At 33.6% G+C, this 18,579-nt stretch overlaps 1 protein-coding gene across 1 annotated transcript in view; it reads left to right on the top strand.

Annotated features, from left to right (window-relative positions):
* Nucleotides 1–18,240, top strand: part of HYCC1 (hyccin PI4KA lipid kinase complex subunit 1) — a 106,388-nt gene extending 88,148 nt beyond the window's left edge. Inside the window, exon 11 of the mRNA XM_047094851.1 lies at nt 13,391–18,240. Coding sequence (XP_046950807.1) covers nt 13,391–13,965 — 575 coding nt within the window. The 3' untranslated portion in view covers nt 13,966–18,240. The remainder of the gene's footprint in view (nt 1–13,390) is intronic.
* Nucleotides 18,241–18,579: the final 339 nt, after the last annotated feature.

The following is an 18,579-nucleotide window of genomic DNA, read 5'->3' as shown; positions in this document are numbered from 1 at the left end:
TTTTCTAGAAATATTTTATAGGAATAAATTACCAAAATAAGAGATAAGACTACCTGAATATGCTGTATCTATTTGATTCTTACTATCTTCCAGATTCCATTTGGCTACTGTTTGAGGAGTTGGTCCTGTGTCTTAATGCGATAGCCTTGTTAAAATAATCTCTTTTATCAGCTACCGCTTATGCTCATTCAGCCCTCAAAACTCTAACACTTGGATAACTCCCACTTATGTTGACAAAAAACATCACAGAGGATTTAGAAGAGAATGAACTATTAAAAAAGCAAGTCAGGTTCACGGAGGCAATATAGAATATGGCTTATCTTGTTTACCACTCTTCTGTAGTTGTGAATTCTCTTTTTCCAGTGACTAAAATACTCCTACTTTAAGATACTTATTTATCTCTACAGGTAGGTTGCATTCTCCCTTTTAAGGGTAGTCTTGGCTTCCCTTCCCAGAGCGCTGTTTTTCATTGTTAATCCCATCCTGTTGAATTAAAAACTACTGTTTTCCATCTTTGTGATCCTGATTCCTACTTGAATACCTTATTGTTCTGGGCTTTCTAGCCCACTGGCTTCTTGTGGGGAAGATAGGTAACTGTGCTTTGGTTGTTAAATATATAGGCAATTCTTAAGTTATAAATGGATTTTTTATATATTAATTATATCAATTTTAACAAAATTTACTTTTACATTAATTTTTGCAGAAACAATGTTAAAGGGTTTGTAGATTTCAGGGTGAACCACAAAAGGCTTTCATCCCATAATGTTTCTGAAGCATAGTGCTATAGGATGTAGGTTTAGTTTATGACTCTGTGAGAGCACATTTAGAGCTTCTTTATTTTATGAAACTGTTTCCTGTTCCACCTGTATCCTTACCACTCCCTTACCACACCAACCCTCGCAGGAGGAGGGATTTCATATCAGACCCCAAACTATCACACAGTAGGAACATGGAATATGCAACTCTAAAACAGTGATGATGAGGGCTGGGGATAGAGAAGGGACAAGACACATGAACTTAAGGCATATTTCTTTTTTTTTCCTTGTCTCTTTCTTTGTTATTGTTAGTGCCAGGAAAGAAGAAAGCAGTTGGCCCTTTCTTCTTTCTGTGGGTCTCTTCCCTTTTTCTTTTTTGTTTTCTTATATATATGTCTTTTTCAAAAATTGAGATATAATTGACTAGTAATACTATGTTAATTTCTGGTGTACAACATAATGATTTAATATATGTGTATATTGCAAGATGACCACCACTCTAGACTCTACCAAGTCTAGTTACTATCCATTGCTACACATAATTACACATTTTTTTTCTTGTGATAAGAACTTTTAAGATCTAGCAACTTTCAAATATATGATACAGTATTATTAACTATAGTCACCATGCTATACCTTACATCCCCAGGACTTACTTATTTTATAACTGGAGGTTTATACCTGGTCACTGTTTTCACCCATTTTGCCCACCCCACCCCACCCCTGACCTCTGCCTCTGGCAACCATCAATCTGTTCTCTGTATCTATGAGTTTGGTGTGTTTGTTTGTGTTCCACATACAAATGAGGTCATATGGTGTTTGTCTTACTCTGGTTTGTTTTACTTAGCATAATGCCCTCAAGGTCTATCCACATTGTTGCAAATGACAAAATTTCCTTCTTTTTTATGGTTGGATAATATTTTGTTGTATACATAGCACATTTTCTTCATCCATCCATTGATGGACATTTTTTCTCCTTTTTCCAGCCTATCTGGGGAGAAGAGGGAGAGGAGTAAATGAGGTTCTCCTATGGAAGCAGCCAAGCAGAATTTCTTTTTTTGTTTGCTTATTTTCTTTCCATCTCTTGTTATTAAAGAATATAGATAATTAAGTCATATATTAGTATGTTTGCATATCTGGGTCACCAAAAATTATATATGCAAACAAATGCATTAAATTAGAACAATTAATCACATATATTCTTTTCTCTTATTGTAACAGAAAAAAAAACTTTATCTTTACAGCAAATGCTAACTGATATTTTAGTGATTTTAAAGTTAATTTGGAACAGTTTTAATTTCTTACATTAAATTTTTTTTTTCTGAGCTCTTCTAGAATGTATTGCAGATCTGCCATTCTTTTCTTTAAGAATTATCCAAAGCTTATGTTTTAATGGAAAGTATTCTTTTGGAAGGTAAAAAATTAATAGTTTTAACATTTCCACACATTTCAGAATTTATATTCTTATTACTATTGAAAAACAATCCAAATTTCTAGGATTATATTTTGATCAGTTTTATTTGCTTGGCCCTTTATTTATATAATAATAATAATAATAGACTTTATTTTTTAGAGCAGTTTTAGGTTCACAGCAAAATTGAGTGGAAAGTGCAACATCCGTGTACCCTGTGACTCCTGCCACATCCCCCTCCCCCCATATATGTCCTCCTCCACTATCAACATCCTATGGCAGAGAGGTACATTTGTAAGGCCCTGTAATTTTACTTTTGACCAGACAGTGTATCCTCCTATCAACTAAATAGGGTGACTTTTAAGGAACGTTTGGTTTCTACAGACTTATTAACTTAGACATGTTTGACGATTAGCACATTTGCCTAATTTCCCCCCACTTCTCACTTGATTATTTTACTATTGTACTGATACGGCTTAACTTAATGTGTTTTTAAACTTTTTAAAATTTGTGTATACATTTCTGAGAAAAGTTTAATGACTTTGTAATTCCATGCCAATACATATGTTTGGAAAGTAAAATTATAATGTAGAACTGCTGCTTTTGACTTTTAAGGGTCATCATTTCAGAATTAATAGTTTTATTTATATATTATTAATTCTTTTGAGTATATTGTGTTTTACTTAGTGTATATTTTTTAAACCTAGATTTTCAGATGACCTACAGATTGAAGGCTATTTAGAAGTTATAATTTGAAAGTAAAATGCAACTAGGAAAGGATAATAATAATCACTTAAAAAGGATTAAGGTAAGGGAAGAAAGAGTAGATTATAACCAAAGCAAGAATCAAAATGAAAACTCCAATTAAAAAGAAGATAAAATAGTGAAAAAGATTATTGAAAGTTTTAAATTAATAATAAAAATGCAATTCTATTACATATATATTTCCTTTAAAAAATAAACATAAGTAGCTAAAAAGAAAACAGAAAATATCTCTTTACAATTATGCTTCAATTCTATAGTAATTCTTAAATGTTACTTCTAAAAGCTTTCTTCATCATCTACCATTTCAGCTATTAATAGACCTTTTTCTTAAATCCCTGAATGATTTTCCACCACTTTAAGGTTCTATTATACAATCTGTACTTATTTATTTCCTTGTACTTTTTCCATTCCCTCTCCTCTTCCAGAACAAATTTAATTGCTGTTTTTTTGTCTGTCTCCCCGCGCCCCCCACCCCCACCAACCATTATGATTCATTCTTCTTCCACTTAAAAAAATATATATCTATACTTGGAAGAAGGTAACCAACTTTTCTCTGTTCTTTTAAAACACTTGTTAAAATATCACTTCTTTGTTCTAGAAAAGTCCCCTAATTAAGTTATGGTTGCAAATAATGAGTGCTTATAATTTTTGCCAACTGGTTATCTAATAAAAAGGCTTATCTAGTGAAATCCCAATTCTTTATTACTGCCCACCATTGTTTCTACTTGTGCATTTATTTGTGAGATAATGAGGCAAGTAAGTGAAAAACATTTGGTATGATTCAAAGCATTACATAAAAGCCGATTGTTAACTCATTAAGGACTATTTAATTTGTTTCATTAGCTACACCATAATTGTATTCTTGATAAGTTTTTATTAGCTAGCTTGCTATTTGCATGGTCCTGTATTTGAGTTTTTCCATAAAATGATGTTTTTTGAAACTTATAGTTTGGATTTTCTCAATTTGAGATGAACATTTAGTGTGAGTAAGTATCAGACACAAAAGTATACATGTGTTATATAATAGTAACAACCAACTTAATGATTTTTTTTTTTTTGGTAATTTTTGCAGCCCTGAAGTATAGTATCCTAATCTGACATTTATATTACTGTTACAGTCTGGGCTTTTTAGAAGGTTGTTTTAATACCTGTTGTCTCACTTAATCCCAAATTAACATGAAAATAGAATAGATTGAATTTGTATTTTTCATTTATTTGTTGTTACAACTATTTGCCCAGGTAGGTATCAATAATAAGAACAGTATTTATAAATTAGGTCCTTTTATAACATTGTATTTCATGACTTTGATTTAGTCAACAATACAAAGTTTTAAGTAGTGAAAAAGAACTAAGAAAAAGAACTACATATATATTTAGTCTTCAACTTAATAATACAAAATAAGTACACTGAGGATTTTAGGGTACTTAATAAATTATATGAAATGTTTAAGTGAAAAATAAAATAAAATACAGTTTACATAGATTAAGTCTAAAAAAGTGAAGTTTCATGTTGTTATAGCAGTTTGATCACATTTTTAAATTTTTTTTTTTTCAACGTTTATTTATTTTTGGGACAGAGAGAGACAGAGCATGAACAGGGGAGGGGCAGAGAGAGAGGGAGACACAGAATCGGAAACAGGCTCCAGGCTCTGAGCTGTCAGCACAGAGCCCGACGCGGGGCTCGAACTCACGGACCGCGAGATCGTGACCTGGCTGAAGTCGGACGCTTAACCGACTGCGCCACCCAGGCGCCCCAATTTGATCACATTTTTAGCATTAAGTTTCTATTTAAGGGATATTTAAATAAATTTAAATGATTATAGCAAAATTCAAAGAGATCTGTGATTATACTTTTTAAAAATGATGAAAAGTGTGATTTGTTTTAATTTGTTCTAGGGGTTTAGTACTAACATATTAGATGAGAAAAGAAAAATAATACAAAGATGCAGTTCATGTTGGAAAATAATTTATTGATATAGAAATTATTATTAATTTGATTATCACTAAATATCTAACTGTTGAACAAGTCTGAATAATTATAAGAAGTGTATTTCAGTTAAATATTTTAGAAAATAATTATTTGTAAATATTTCCAAACATTTAAGGTAGACTCTTCCTATATTATGACATTATGAATGTCATGTCTTTTTTTTTTTTAATTTTTTTTTAAACGTTTATTTATTTTTGAGACAGAGAGAGACAGAGCATGAACAGGGGAGGGGCAGAGAGAGAGGGAGACACAGAATATGAAACAGGCTCCAGGCTCTGAGCGGTCAGCACAGAGCCTGACGCTTAACCGACCGAGCCACCCAGGCGCCCCATGAATGTCATAAGTCTTGAGATGTCACATTTATTTTGTGAATCTGATTTTATGAATTTATGAGAAAAACATTCAATTGAGGAGAAACAAAATTGCTAACAGTTATGAAAGCATTTTGAGAAACACAGAACTCATAATTTTAAACCAAACATAGCAAACTCTTAAGAATTGGTTATTGGAATTTCACATCTGTAGATAAAAATGTATAATGCTTATGTATTTATTTTAAAAGTTGCCTTACTTGTTAAGGAAATTAGAAAAAATGATCTGGCAGTTTTATAAAAAGGTTGAAATGTTTTTAGAATCATTTTGAGATGCTCCATTATTTTCAGATTCTAAAATACTATTTGAGGAATAAATTTTCCTTTCCTGATATAGATGATAAAACATTTGGACCAAAAATAAGCATTTCTTTCTAACCAAAATTAGCTCTGCATGAATTTTAACTGGCACTTTTGGTATGAATCTTTATGGTCATGGAGGACAAAATAAAATATTAGGAAATATTAGATGATCACAAGAAAAAGGACAGATTAGCCAGAGCTAAAATATCATGTTGTACAATTGACACATATAAATAAACATTAGGTTGAAAGAGAAAAGCCTCAGATATCCTGGCTTAGCCAACTTTAGAAGAAAACAAAAAAATCTTAGTCTATTTCTAGGGAAAATGAAATAAAAATGCTTTTCTACACAGGGTAGCAAAATATTTCAAAATTATTGGTCTTATGAGGCAAAAACACTTATTTGTAAATTATTGTGTTCTGCATTTTTTGTTAAGGAGGCCTTCCATTAAGGAAGAGTTCTTACTATGGTTAAGGATTTTATTATTTATTATTGTTACTTATCATTGAGCACTGCCCTTGCCCGTTTCCGCCCCCCCCCCCCCCCCACTCCCCAACCATCACACTTTTAGGAGCATTTGTTACACATAGCACACAGAAGAAGAAAAAAGCTTTTATAGATAGTTTTGTAATACATGTTACTTACCTGGTTTTGGTATGTCTGGTCATGAGGATTTTTTTTTTTTAATTTTTTTTTCAACGTTTTTTATTTATTTTTGGGACAGAGAGAGACAGAGCATGAACAGGGGAGGGGCAGAGAGAGAGGGAGACACAGAATCGGAAACAGGCTCCAGGCTCCGAGCCATCAGCCCAGAGCCTGACGCGGGGCTCGAACTCACGGACCGCGAGATCGTGACCTGGCTGAAGTCGGACGCTTAACCGACTGCGCCACCCAGGCGCCCCATGGTCATGAGGATTTTTTATAATCATGAAGGATTCACCTGTTCTGGCAGCATCCATATGTTGCACATCTCAAAGAGATTTTTTTTTAACCTGAGACTTCATAAGGACAACAAAAGAAGTTACTGAGAATGACTGTTTCCGCCTCAGTAAGAAGGATTGTATCATTTCCTATATACGCAACAAAACCTAAAGACTTGACTGATATTTACATAAGGAAACAGGGAATAGCTCCTAAGCAGTATGTTTATAAATAAATCATTCTAGGGGCACCTGGGTGGCTCAGTCAGTTAAGCATCCAACTTCAGCTCAGGTCATGATCTCATGGCTCATCAGTTCAAGCCCGGCATTAGGCTCCGTGCTGACAGCTCAGAGCCTGGAGCCTGCTTCCAATTTTGTGTCTCCTTCTGTCTGTGCCCCTTCCCTGCTCATGCTCTGTTTCTGTCTGTCTCTCTCTCAAAAATAAATAAACAGGGGCGCCTGGGTGGCGCAGTCGGTTAAGCGTCCGACTTCAGCCAGGTCACGATCTCGCGGTCCGGGAGTTCGAGCCCCGCGTCAGGCTCTGGGCTGATGGCTCAGAGCCTGGAGCCTGTTTCCGATTCTGTGTCTCCCTCTCTCTCTCTGCCCCTCCCCCGTTCATGCTCTGTCTCTCTCTGTCCCAAAAATAAATAAACGTTGAAAAAAATAAATAAACATTAAATTTTTTTTAAATTAAAAAAATAAATCATTCTAGTCCATACTGTGTTTTTCTTGGTGCCCCAGACTGCTCTTTTTTATCTGGAACATCTACTTCTGGCTTCAGGACCCATATTTCTAAGTCTTAATGTTTGTTGATGTCTTGACTCAGATTGCAGCTCATTAACTGCAGGGTCCTTATTCCGTGTTTCTATGGCAGCTTTGATTTCTTCTAATCTGCCTTGCAAATTACTGGCCCAGGCTATAGATTGTTACAGTGCTGTTTTTTCTAACCCAGGGCACGCTTCATACTCAATATTTTGTGTTACATAAGTATGACTTCTGTTGATAAGAAATGCTAATAAAATACACACAGTTTATCTGTGTACCTGTCAATGGCTGCCCATTGCAATCAGAACAAAATACAAGGTCTACACTTTGGCATAGGTGATATGGTATCTTTCCTATCACTTTGACCTGAAGTGAAGACCAGACTCATCTTACTTTCTAATTCTTCAACACAGTAAGCCATTTCTGTCTTAGGAGGTTCATACTAGTAATTTGAGATATTTGAGCTGAGGTTTGAAAGATGAGAAGAAAGTGCCAGCTTGAACTGTCTTCTTCCACATCATTATGTAGACAGTGACTTTTCATCATTCAGATCACATCTCAAATATCCCTTTCTCAAAGAGGTCTCCCCAGACCATTCATCTTAAGTAGACTTTCTCCCCTACCATCCTCCTTTACTCTTTCCCATTATGCTTATTTTCTTCACTGTATTTTCCATCTAAAATTCTGTTGTTTCCTTAATTCCCATATTGTAGTGTAGGCTCTGGGAGGGCAGGGTCTTTGGTTGGCCATTGTATCCCCAGCATCTAAAACATTGTCTGGCATATAATAGGTGCTCAATACATAGTAGTTGAATGCATAAGTGAGTGAATGAATGATAAAGAAATTTATAATATAGACTGAGCAATTCATTCCTTCTTTTTTTGAAAAACACTGTAACAACATGATAGTAAACTGAGTAGAGGGATATTCACTTATAATCCCAATTCTTAAAGAATTATCATTTTATAGGTTTTTGCATATGTATATGTATTTTTCATAGTTGTGCTCTATTTAAAATTTTTGATGTTTTGCTTTTGTTCATTTAATGTTGTCAGGCATTTTCCTAAGTTCTCCTAGTAAGTCCAGTTGTTTTAATGGCTACATAATACCACATTGACTTGATATTCCATCATTTATTCAACCATTTCCTTAACATGTTAAATAATTTGTTTCTAACTTTTTGCTATTATAGATAACACTGCAATGAATAGCTTAATGACTATAGATAGCATTTTTCTTCTACTGAATAGGATAAATTATAAACATAAACTGACTGGATTAAAAGGTATGAAGCTGTTCAAATATATTATGACATTTAAAATATTTATATCTTATAAATTGCAAAGGAATGTATATCACTTTATTTTAGAGCTTACTCAAAAATACTTTTCATAATGTCAAAATGGCATGATGCAGATGTTTAAAGGATAGGTTAATTTTTAAAGCCTTGGCTTATTTTATTATTTTCACACATATTTATAAAATACTGTAAATGCCTTGGGTCATAACCAGATTCCTTTTGACTTACAAAGTAGTTTTAGTACAAAGCTGTGTAGAGTCTATGGATAAATGATATTCCTTTATTTAAGTTGTCACTTTTAGTAAATAGGGAAGCCATAAAAAAAAAAGAAGCTATAGCTAGGATAAGGAGCTTCATGAGTGATGTAATGGGATAGATATTTGGGATTATAAGATTACATATGAGGGAAATCACAACTTTTCGTGATCAGTTTTAATGATATTTGCAATTTGTTTTACCTTTTTTTTTTTCTCAAAGCTGGAAGAAATTTTATAGGGAAAAATGATTTGAGTGCCTTTGAGAACCAATTTGGAAATGTCTTTTAAAGTATTCTTTAACTCTCCTTATTTCTGTATGTGGAGAGAAGTTTACCTGTTTGTAGAGGTTATACAAATAAACTATTCTTTGAGACGTTTCTCTTTGGATCTTTTTTGAACTTTTCGAATTATTTGAAGTCAAATGTAAGTATTGTTTTTTTATAGGCATAGAACAACCATGACACCTTTTGCATAGATTTAACATTAGATTCTGGGCTTTCAAACATTATGTTCTATTTTCTAATACCTTTATTCCCTTAAAATATCTCCTCTCTAATTTTCTTAAAGAAAGATTAACTTCTTCTCCTTTGCTATTTTATCTAGAGCATAATATAATTTATTGTGAACTGTAAATTTAAAAAATGTATATTTTGGACATTATTAAGCATTTTACTAAACCTGCATTTAGAAGCGGCTACTTCACTTTTCCAAAAGAGACTTTGCTTTTCTCTGCCATCTAAAAATTCTTATTAGCATAAGCTGTATATTATTTTTTTCTTTTTATGTAGTCAGGTAACACTTTCCTAGTTTACCTTTGTCATGTCTTCTCCATGATTTTTCACCTTTATTGTTTTTAATAATATCACCATGTAACAGGACATTCATTTAATTTATCAAGCAAATGTTAATTGGGCACCAACTATATGCAAGCTACTTTCTCAGGTACAAGGTATGCAGGAGTGACCAGATGAAAGTCCCTGCCCTCGTGGGACATGATAAATAAATAATTGTATTAGAGAGTGATTAAGTGCTGAGAATAAACAAAGTAGAGAAGAGAGTGTATGAAATATGGGGGACATTGAAACTTGATGGGATGATCAGGGAAGGTTTCACTGAGAAGGAGATTTTTGAGAAAAGACCTGAAAGAAGTAAGGAGATGAGCCATGGAAGTAGCTATGTGGGGAAGAGCATTCCATGTCTAGGGAATAGCAAGACTGGTAAGAAAGCGTGTGCAGGGGGATTGGGTCACATGTGGGGGAAGAAACTGGAGAAAAAATAGAGAGCAAAATCATGTAGCAAATGTTGGAGTTATGTAGTTATGTTTATTCTGTAATTTTCCTGAGAATTTAACTCAAATTGATTTTGAATGAATTGAAGAGTTAGACTATAATATGTTAGAGTTAGACTATAGTATGTTAGAATTGACATTTGGAGTCAAAAGATTTTGCTGTTTAGCTCACCCGCTGAATAGTTAACTCTCTCTGAACTTCAGTTTCCTTGTCTGTAAATGGGAGAGAATATAATTGAATAATATACCCAAATACTCTAAAAAAAAACCTGTTTACTGCCGTTCAAATGTAAGTTGTGTTGTTTTTTATTCTGTTAGGCCACTAATTAATATCTTTTAAAATTTGTTAAATTTTAGTATTCATTGGCCTTGCTATGTCTGGATATTTCTACAGTTCATAATTTTTTTGGACTAGATAGTCCCTTTAATAGATCTTTTGTGAAAAAGCTTCTATAACATAAATGGACAGGTCTTGCCTGTCACCCAACAGCGCCATGATGATTTCACTCTCAGTTGCAGTGGCTTCTGGCATTTACCTCAGATTTTTACTTGCCTTTACTTTGAAGATAGCTATTAGCAAGGGGAAATAGGCTCTGTTGGAATTTTTTAATCTCATTGAGGTAAAACTACCTCACTAACATGCTTTGGCCTGTTTAGGAAATAAACATTTCATTTAGAGAACCTCTAGTCAGAGGTTTGTGAAGCTCTAAGTAAATGGGAAATTATTATACCAGCACATTGGCCCCCCAGCCCAGGGTAACATGAAGCTTCAAGGACCTCCTGAAGTGCGTATTGCTGCTGGATATGAAGTACCTAGGACATTCATAATAACTTTTGCTTTAAGTTTTCAAAATTTGAAAGAATTTGTTAGAATAGAGCATTGGTTCTCAAACTTTGCTGCACACTAGTCACTAGGACCTTTTAGAAATCCCAATGTCTAGGTCATACCTCATACTAATTAAATCAAAATGTCTAGCTTGAGAGCCTGGTAGGAGTAGTTCTTAAAGACTCCCAGGTGATACCAGTGTGTAGCAAAGTTTGAGACCCTTAAGAGTATGTGGCTCTGGCCTCCATTCTTTTACTACCTATTATTGTTTCACATGCTTTAGCACCATGAATGGGAGCTTGATTATCCTATCATGAGGAACATTTGAAAGTAGTAGGTAGTATCTCTCAAACAGATTTGTGTTCCACGTTTTTTTAAGAGTATGTACTGTTTTACATAGTCTTGTGTTGTTTTGAACTTTAATTTTCATTATGACCCATGGTAGATATATTTATGTTATTTTTTTCCATTTATTACAGATATTTCCTTGGCAACTTTAAATAAAGCCATGCTTTGTGATTTAAGACACAGAATAAAATATTTACAAGTTTTAGCTGGTTAGGAGTTCCATTCCTTTGTTTTGATTACAATGGCTATTTTCAGAATAAAGGACCAACAGCCAAGTTGTTTTTCCAATCCATTTTTATTTTTCTCCAGCTTAGTAATGAACTGTTACAGGCTGGCCTAAATTTATGGTATGAGTACAAATCTGAAGGAATAGAATATTTAATTGTATTATAGCTGCATTAATATTTACTAATACACACAATGATTGGTGTGTGAGATAAAAACTGACTTGCAGCATTAGTAACCTTGATATTATGAGTGAATAATCATTTTCCCAATTTTGTAGTTTATTAAGTCAGCCTCATTGTAATTTAATTAAAAAAATAGAATTTTAAATGTACAAGGGGAATTCCTAGGTGTCTTGGTTCCTAATGTTGACAAGAGCCAGAGTTTTGGCTGTACATCCTGGAACATTTGCCCAGGGCTTGACCTAAGTTCCAGTGGTTACAATACTATCTTTAAACAATAGAAATTCTATTTTGATTTACAAAAAAATTTCTGTTTCATGGTCCGTGTCAAATGTGTGTGTGAAAAAATGCAGAACATGAGTTGATGCTCCATGAGTTTTTTCATTGTCATTTAAAATTAAAGAACATGACCCTGCTGTTTCCAGTGCTGTCAAAGTAATGAAAATTATGGAAATTTCCACAGTGCAGATATTTGGCTTAATTCATAACATTCAGTTGTCCAATTTTTGTTTTGGATCTTTTGTTTTTCTTGTTTTGCATTTTTAGTTTGTTTTGTTTTCAGCCATCATTTTGTCTTATCATCTTCAATTCTAGAGCAACCTGACAACAGTAATGATACCAGTGAATTGGGCATCCTTGTCATTCCTGAGATTAGTGTCACAAATGTGGCCGGAGAGAGAACCGGGAATGGGGAAAAAGGCAGAACACTAGGAGAGATTGATGCTCAGCATATACAGGGTGTGCAGGAAACAGCCACAGATCCTAGAACTGAGAGCAAAGGCTTGCCAGAGATCAGGAGGCAAAAATCTGTAAGAAAAATGATGGAGGATGGAATAAACTCACCTGGCAGAGTGCAGTTTTAGCAGAGCACTTTCTAGCTGCCCTCCAAGGTATCTCATGGCACAGGGCCACTGCTGCATGTCTTAAGCAACAGTTGCACAGTCACAGAAATTTTGCATGTCATCTAATAATCAAAATGCATGAATTATGCACCACAATTTCTCAATGATCTAATGCTCTTTGGAATGGTCGTACCTATATTTTCTCTGAATAAACTGTTATAAAAACTAAGGCAGAAGATTACTTCCACAGTAATTTTCTGCTTATATTTTGAGATCTAAAATTATATTTTATCTTTATATTTTTAACATCTTTGATTTGAAGGATAATGTATATAGAATTTTAACAAGTTTGAACTTGTGATACTTAGGGTCTATTTTTTTTCATCTTTGTAAAATAATCTAGAATGTAGAATGCAACCTTTAAAAAAATCTTTAAAATATCTTAATACCATTTTTTTAAAGTTCCTTGGTAAGAGTTTCGATTTTATATTGCTTTGCTACTTGGGGAGACTTTACCCCTAGTTTTACTGTGTGATATTTTCCTTAATTGTTTCTGATCTTTTGCATGAACTGGAAGAGAAATCTTTCTTAAAACATGGGGGGGCGGGGGGTGTTATGGCATGCTTTTTGTTTAATACACTCTAAATTACTCTTATTTAGTTACAATGAACTATTTTTTACATTTTATACAATGTTTCAATTTATCCTTTAATTTCGGTCTATAATGGGTTGTTTTATGTAATTATGCTAAAGTTTAAAGTATCTGATTTGGTATTAATCATGAAATAAGAATTATTTAAGATACTTAATATTAATTAATCTTTATTATTTCTTTGTTTAGGAAATACAGAATTAACAGGTCAAGAAGAACTCATGGAGATATCTGAAGTTGACGAGGGATTTTATTCCCGGGCTGCGTCTAGTACTAGCCAATCGGGTTTATCAAACAGTAGTAACAATTCTAGTAACAAGACAAGTGTAGGAAAGACTCAGAGACGGTCAGGAGGAAGCAAAACTGGAGGAAAAGAAAAAGAAACCACAGGGGAGTCTTGCAAAGACCACTTTGCCCGAAAACAAACTCAGAGAGCCCAAAGTGAGAATCTTGAGCTTCTCTCTTTGAAGAGACTGACATTAACTACCAGCCAATCTCTGCCTAAACCTTGTAGCCATGGTTTGGCTAAGACAGCTGCAACCGTATTCAGTAAATCCTTTGAACAAGTCAGTGGTGTCACAGTCCCACATAACCCATCATCTGCTGTTGGCTGTGGGCCTGGGACAGATGCCAATAGGTTTTCTGCTTGTAGTCTCCAAGAAGAAAAGCTTATTTACGTTTCTGAAAGGACTGAACTTCCAGTGAAGCATCCGTCAGGTCAGCAGAGACCTCCTAGTATCAGCATTACCTTGTCTACAGATTAATTTGTAATAGTTTTCCCACCTAACTAGTGAATCTAGAAATACGACTCTGCTTCTTTATGAAAGCACCCAGCATCTTTCATCCCTGTCCCAGGCAGGAGCCCTTGTGTCTTAAATTCTAAAGGCTACCTTGACCTTATGAAGGGAATAACGTGTAGGTTGTAATAAGGTCAAACGTGGTTCTGTTATTTCTTGGGTGTATTTTCCCCCCTTGATTTGAGTCTTTTTTTTTCTTTATTTGTTTCTATGGTCTAAGATGGTCAGTGTCACAATACATTTTGGCAAGTTGTCTGGTCAAATTGGGGACATCTCGTGAGGTTGTGAGTTCTTATTTTTTTAATAACTCCTATTTTGGTAGTTGTATGTTTGGCCTTCAGCGTAAAAGGGAATCTCATGCATGGGAGCTGTTTTTGAAAGGAGGCAGAGGGTGCAACTCCAGGAATTCTGTAGCTGACTGCACAACAGGGCAGTCTGAAAATCAGGCATGTTAAAAAAACAAAAATGATGTGTATGAAAAGTGCCTGATAAAAATGTTTGTAATCAGATTGTCCTTAAGATTAGTGGAATCATTTATATAAAGCACTGGAAAAAGCCTCGTAACTCAGTACCTAGACTATTATGTAATTCCAGGGGAAGGGTAGAGGGATTTCTGTTGTTATCTTTGGAACATTTTTATATAAAAAATCAGATTGCCAGTAGATGTGTTGTTTTGAAGTATTTGATCTGGATTTAGCAGGTGAAAATCCCTTTCAATTCCTAAAACGTAATCAGCCATGAAGCTGACTTACCCTGCTGCTTGACTTTGGAAATCCTAGGTAGTTTGGTTTCCTAGAATTCAAAGTACACATCATTGAAATCTTCCTGGAAATCATTGTAAATCGTGCAACACAGCTCTCAAGACACCGGTGTCAACCATATAATATTGAATTGTTTGTCAGCAAATGAAGGAAATTAGGTAAATTTTTCATCTATAAAATGTCATGAAAGAAAGCATAATGAAATATGGACAAAGGACATTTATGTAATTAATTTAGGTTTATTTATGTTTGTGCTCTTAAATTTAGAATTGTAAAATATGAAAGAAGTTAAATAATTTGTTTGTGAACGGGCCTAGTTTAAATGTTCTTGTCATGGTAGAAAGAATAATCAATGTAGTTGCCCCCAACCAAAAAATAAAAATAAAAAAGGCAATATGGCAGAAGCAAAACAAACTTGTATGTAGCTGTAGAGAACTGTGTGACCTCTAGATAGATGTAAAATGTGGTATTTGCTAGTGCTCGTCCTTTTAGCTGTGGTCAAGGCTTCCTGTAAATCAAGTGTACGTAACTAATAATTCAGAGGGAGAGAAAGAAAGCAGGGCTAAGGATAAGGGTTAATTGACTGGGAGGGAAGGCCTGTCTGTCCCCTCTTTGTCTCCTTCACTATTAATGCACAGTGGTTTCCTTATTCACAGTCCCTAGCGGTAGTTGCACAGAAAATGTTAGTTTTCCTTTTGTGCCTGCTTATGCAGAGCTCAAATGTGAAAAATTTGTATGTCCTAAAGAGTGCTAAAGCATACGCTATGAATGCAGTTTTGATCATAACTGCTTTGGCTACCATTTTAAATTTAAATCTTCAAAAAGCATGAACTAGTTTTCATTCATTAATCTTGAATAGAATATGGCTTTTATTAGAAGTGAATTTGAGTTTTTTAGTTCCACTAATAGAAATGGAATAAGATCTATTGCCATAAACTGTAGTTTAAAAAAAAAAAAAGAAAAAAAAAAGGTAAGACTAGACCGTGAAACTTGATATTGTATTAATTTATAACAGGAATCCTGTGTACAATTTAAAATATTTGTAAAATGTCACTGTGAATTTCCTTCTGTCTTTTTCTAATTCTTTAACAAAAAAATTCCCTCAGGCATATAGCTACTAACAATATTAATAGTCTTAAGAATTAATTTTAGAAGATTGGCCTTTTAAGCAAGTCAAGTGCTTAGGAAACATTGTAGAATAAATCTGAGGAAACATCTGGCAGAAATGAGAGATCAGATTTTAATGATCAACTGCTGTAATGGAACCTCATTTTGGTATTATTCTAGATCATTGCTACTCCTACAGTCTGAGGACCAGTAAGTAGCATTGGCATCACTAGGCATCTTGTTAAAGATGTAGAATTTCAGAGCCACTTTTAATCTACTGAATCATAATCTGCCTTTTAACAAGATCCTTAAGTGATTTTTATGTGCATTAAAGTTTAAAAAGAGAGTATCAAAAGTACAAATTACCTACCTAATATTTGGAATTTTCAGTGGTCTCACAACACTAGATCAAATATGTTAGATACTAAATATTATAATCTTCATTGTTTTTAATAGCTTATAAATTTTTAATAGTGTCTATGACACTTATTAGATCCTTACTTCTAAATTTTTAATGATTTTCATTTATTTTTACAATAAAATTATAACATTTTATATTTTTCATATTAACTATAAATGGAATCAGAGCTGTAGATGCCTACCATTTTAAGTATGAAAGAGGTACCACCGTTTTATACAATGCACAACAAATCTTCATGTGTATATTCTTTAAAGAACTCTGAAGGCTTACTTAGTGGAGTGGTTCTGAATTTTTGTTTCAAGTAATTTGCACGAGTTGATTTCCTGGAAGTTATGTTGACAGTAAAATTATTTTATAGCACCTTTGATACTATTTCAAATAAGAGTTATACATTTGAAAATTTTTATAGCAAGTATAAATATTGGATAAATGCTAACTATGGTAACAATTACAATTATCCCTCTTACTCAGCTTTCCTGATTTTAAAGTTAGGGTGACTTTTTTAGGTCATTTTTTCACAAAGATGCTAATGTAACCATTTGGTCACAGATCTCCTCTATATCTTTATCACAAAAAGGATTCTGCCCCAAATGGGAAATTGCACCCCATAGTTCAAAGGATCTGAACAAAAATTATAGTTCCATTCCACATTTTAAGCCATTAGGGAGTCTTAAAATTACCCAACCTCTCACTCTTCAAGTACTCAACTACCTGGGGTATTCTAGTGAAGGTAGGTCCCAGCATTTGCCTTTGGAATTGAGTAGGGACTTGCCTTTGGAATCAAGTTCAAAGGAGTGTCCCCAGAGGACCTAGGACATGTGAGCACCCTGGAACCCCTTGTACTCCACCATGGAACTTTTTGAGGCAGCTCTAGATTTGAAGGGTAGAAATTCTCAGTCCTTAAATGATGACAAAGTTTGTTTTGAAAAAGCAGTATTTTGTTGCCCTTTTCAATTATGAAGCAACTGCTTAGTAAACAAAACAAAAAATTAAAGGGAAATATGTTTTTTAAACCAAAATAGATAAAAATGATACCAGTTTTAAGGGATTTTGCCTATTTTGGAAGACTCAAATTACAATGTTAAAACCTTTACATTTAAATTATAGAGAAAAAAAATTGTACCCTGAGACATAATTTTAAGTAGATATTTAAAATAAGACTGTTTAACATCTGACTCTATAGGCACAATAAATTTACACTTTGTTAAAGGGAAGCACATCAAGGAAATCTGTATCATAAATAATGTAACAAAAAATGTTTCTTAAAAAGCCATTAAAGAGAAGAATAATTTGATGGGCACTTAAGCATTGTAGATAGAAATAAATGTATAATAGTGTCTTCCCAGTCTTTGGATAAAAAATATAAACTCTCTAGTCCTTTACTTAGCATGAAATTTATATTTTTAGATTAGTTGCTTAGTAAAATTATACTCAGTACTTGAGTTATTCACATTTATGTTTAATATTGTTGAATTCTTTATCAGAGAACATAAATATGTTATCCTCTGTATTTTGTAACTTGTGCATATCTAAAAAGACTAGCAGTGAACATTTTGGAAGATGTTTTTGTGTTCTTTTATAGTAGAGATCTAGAGTACCTGTATCTTAATATGAAGTTTCTTTTAGTAAACTCAAGATCTTATTTTGCATACCTTTGCTTTCTCTTATGTAGGGTTTTTTGTGTACTGCTTATCTTTATTTCTAATCCTGTAGTGATACTAATCTTTTCATAGTAAATATACTTGTTTCTAATTGTATTCCAGGAGTTTACATTCCTAAAGAATAAACTATGACTTTGCATATTTTTATGTGCTCCCTACATTTTTAAGGCTATGGAAATAAACTGGAGTTTAGTTTTTTGAAGTTTTGTATATTTGTGTAAATGTCCTTATGCAGTACTTTATACAGCAGTGTTGCCTCTTGTTTTATTGAAATAAAAACTGAAAAAATATGTTTTCCAGATCATTTTACTCATTAAAAATCATCATAAATTTTTGCAAAAGTCATGATGTGGAGGAAGAAAGTTAAAGGAGGAAGACTTAGGTGAGTTGAGCCATTGAGAACTTTTGGGAGTAAGCCATAGGACAATGACATCTCATTTCCAGCTGTATGTTTTACACAGCCCAAGGATAGGAAGTAAGTTCATTGGTGTCCATCCAGGAGAAAATGAGCTCCGTAGGTCATGTGCCATTGACTCATTATTTATCAAACCAGAAGCACAGGCAAATATAGATAAAACTTGCCCTTTTATCTTTAATATGAGTCTTTATCTCTTGAGTACAGAGGTTTTAT

Source organism: Lynx rufus, unplaced genomic scaffold (genome assembly GCF_022079265.1).
Source record: "Lynx rufus isolate CCGP_SWC_20201006 ecotype Redwood Valley unplaced genomic scaffold, mLynRuf1.p SCAF_4, whole genome shotgun sequence".
NCBI lineage: Eukaryota > Metazoa > Chordata > Mammalia > Carnivora > Felidae > Lynx > Lynx rufus.
Note: the sequence above shows the minus strand (reverse complement) of the source record. Positions and strands in the feature narration are given on the sequence as shown.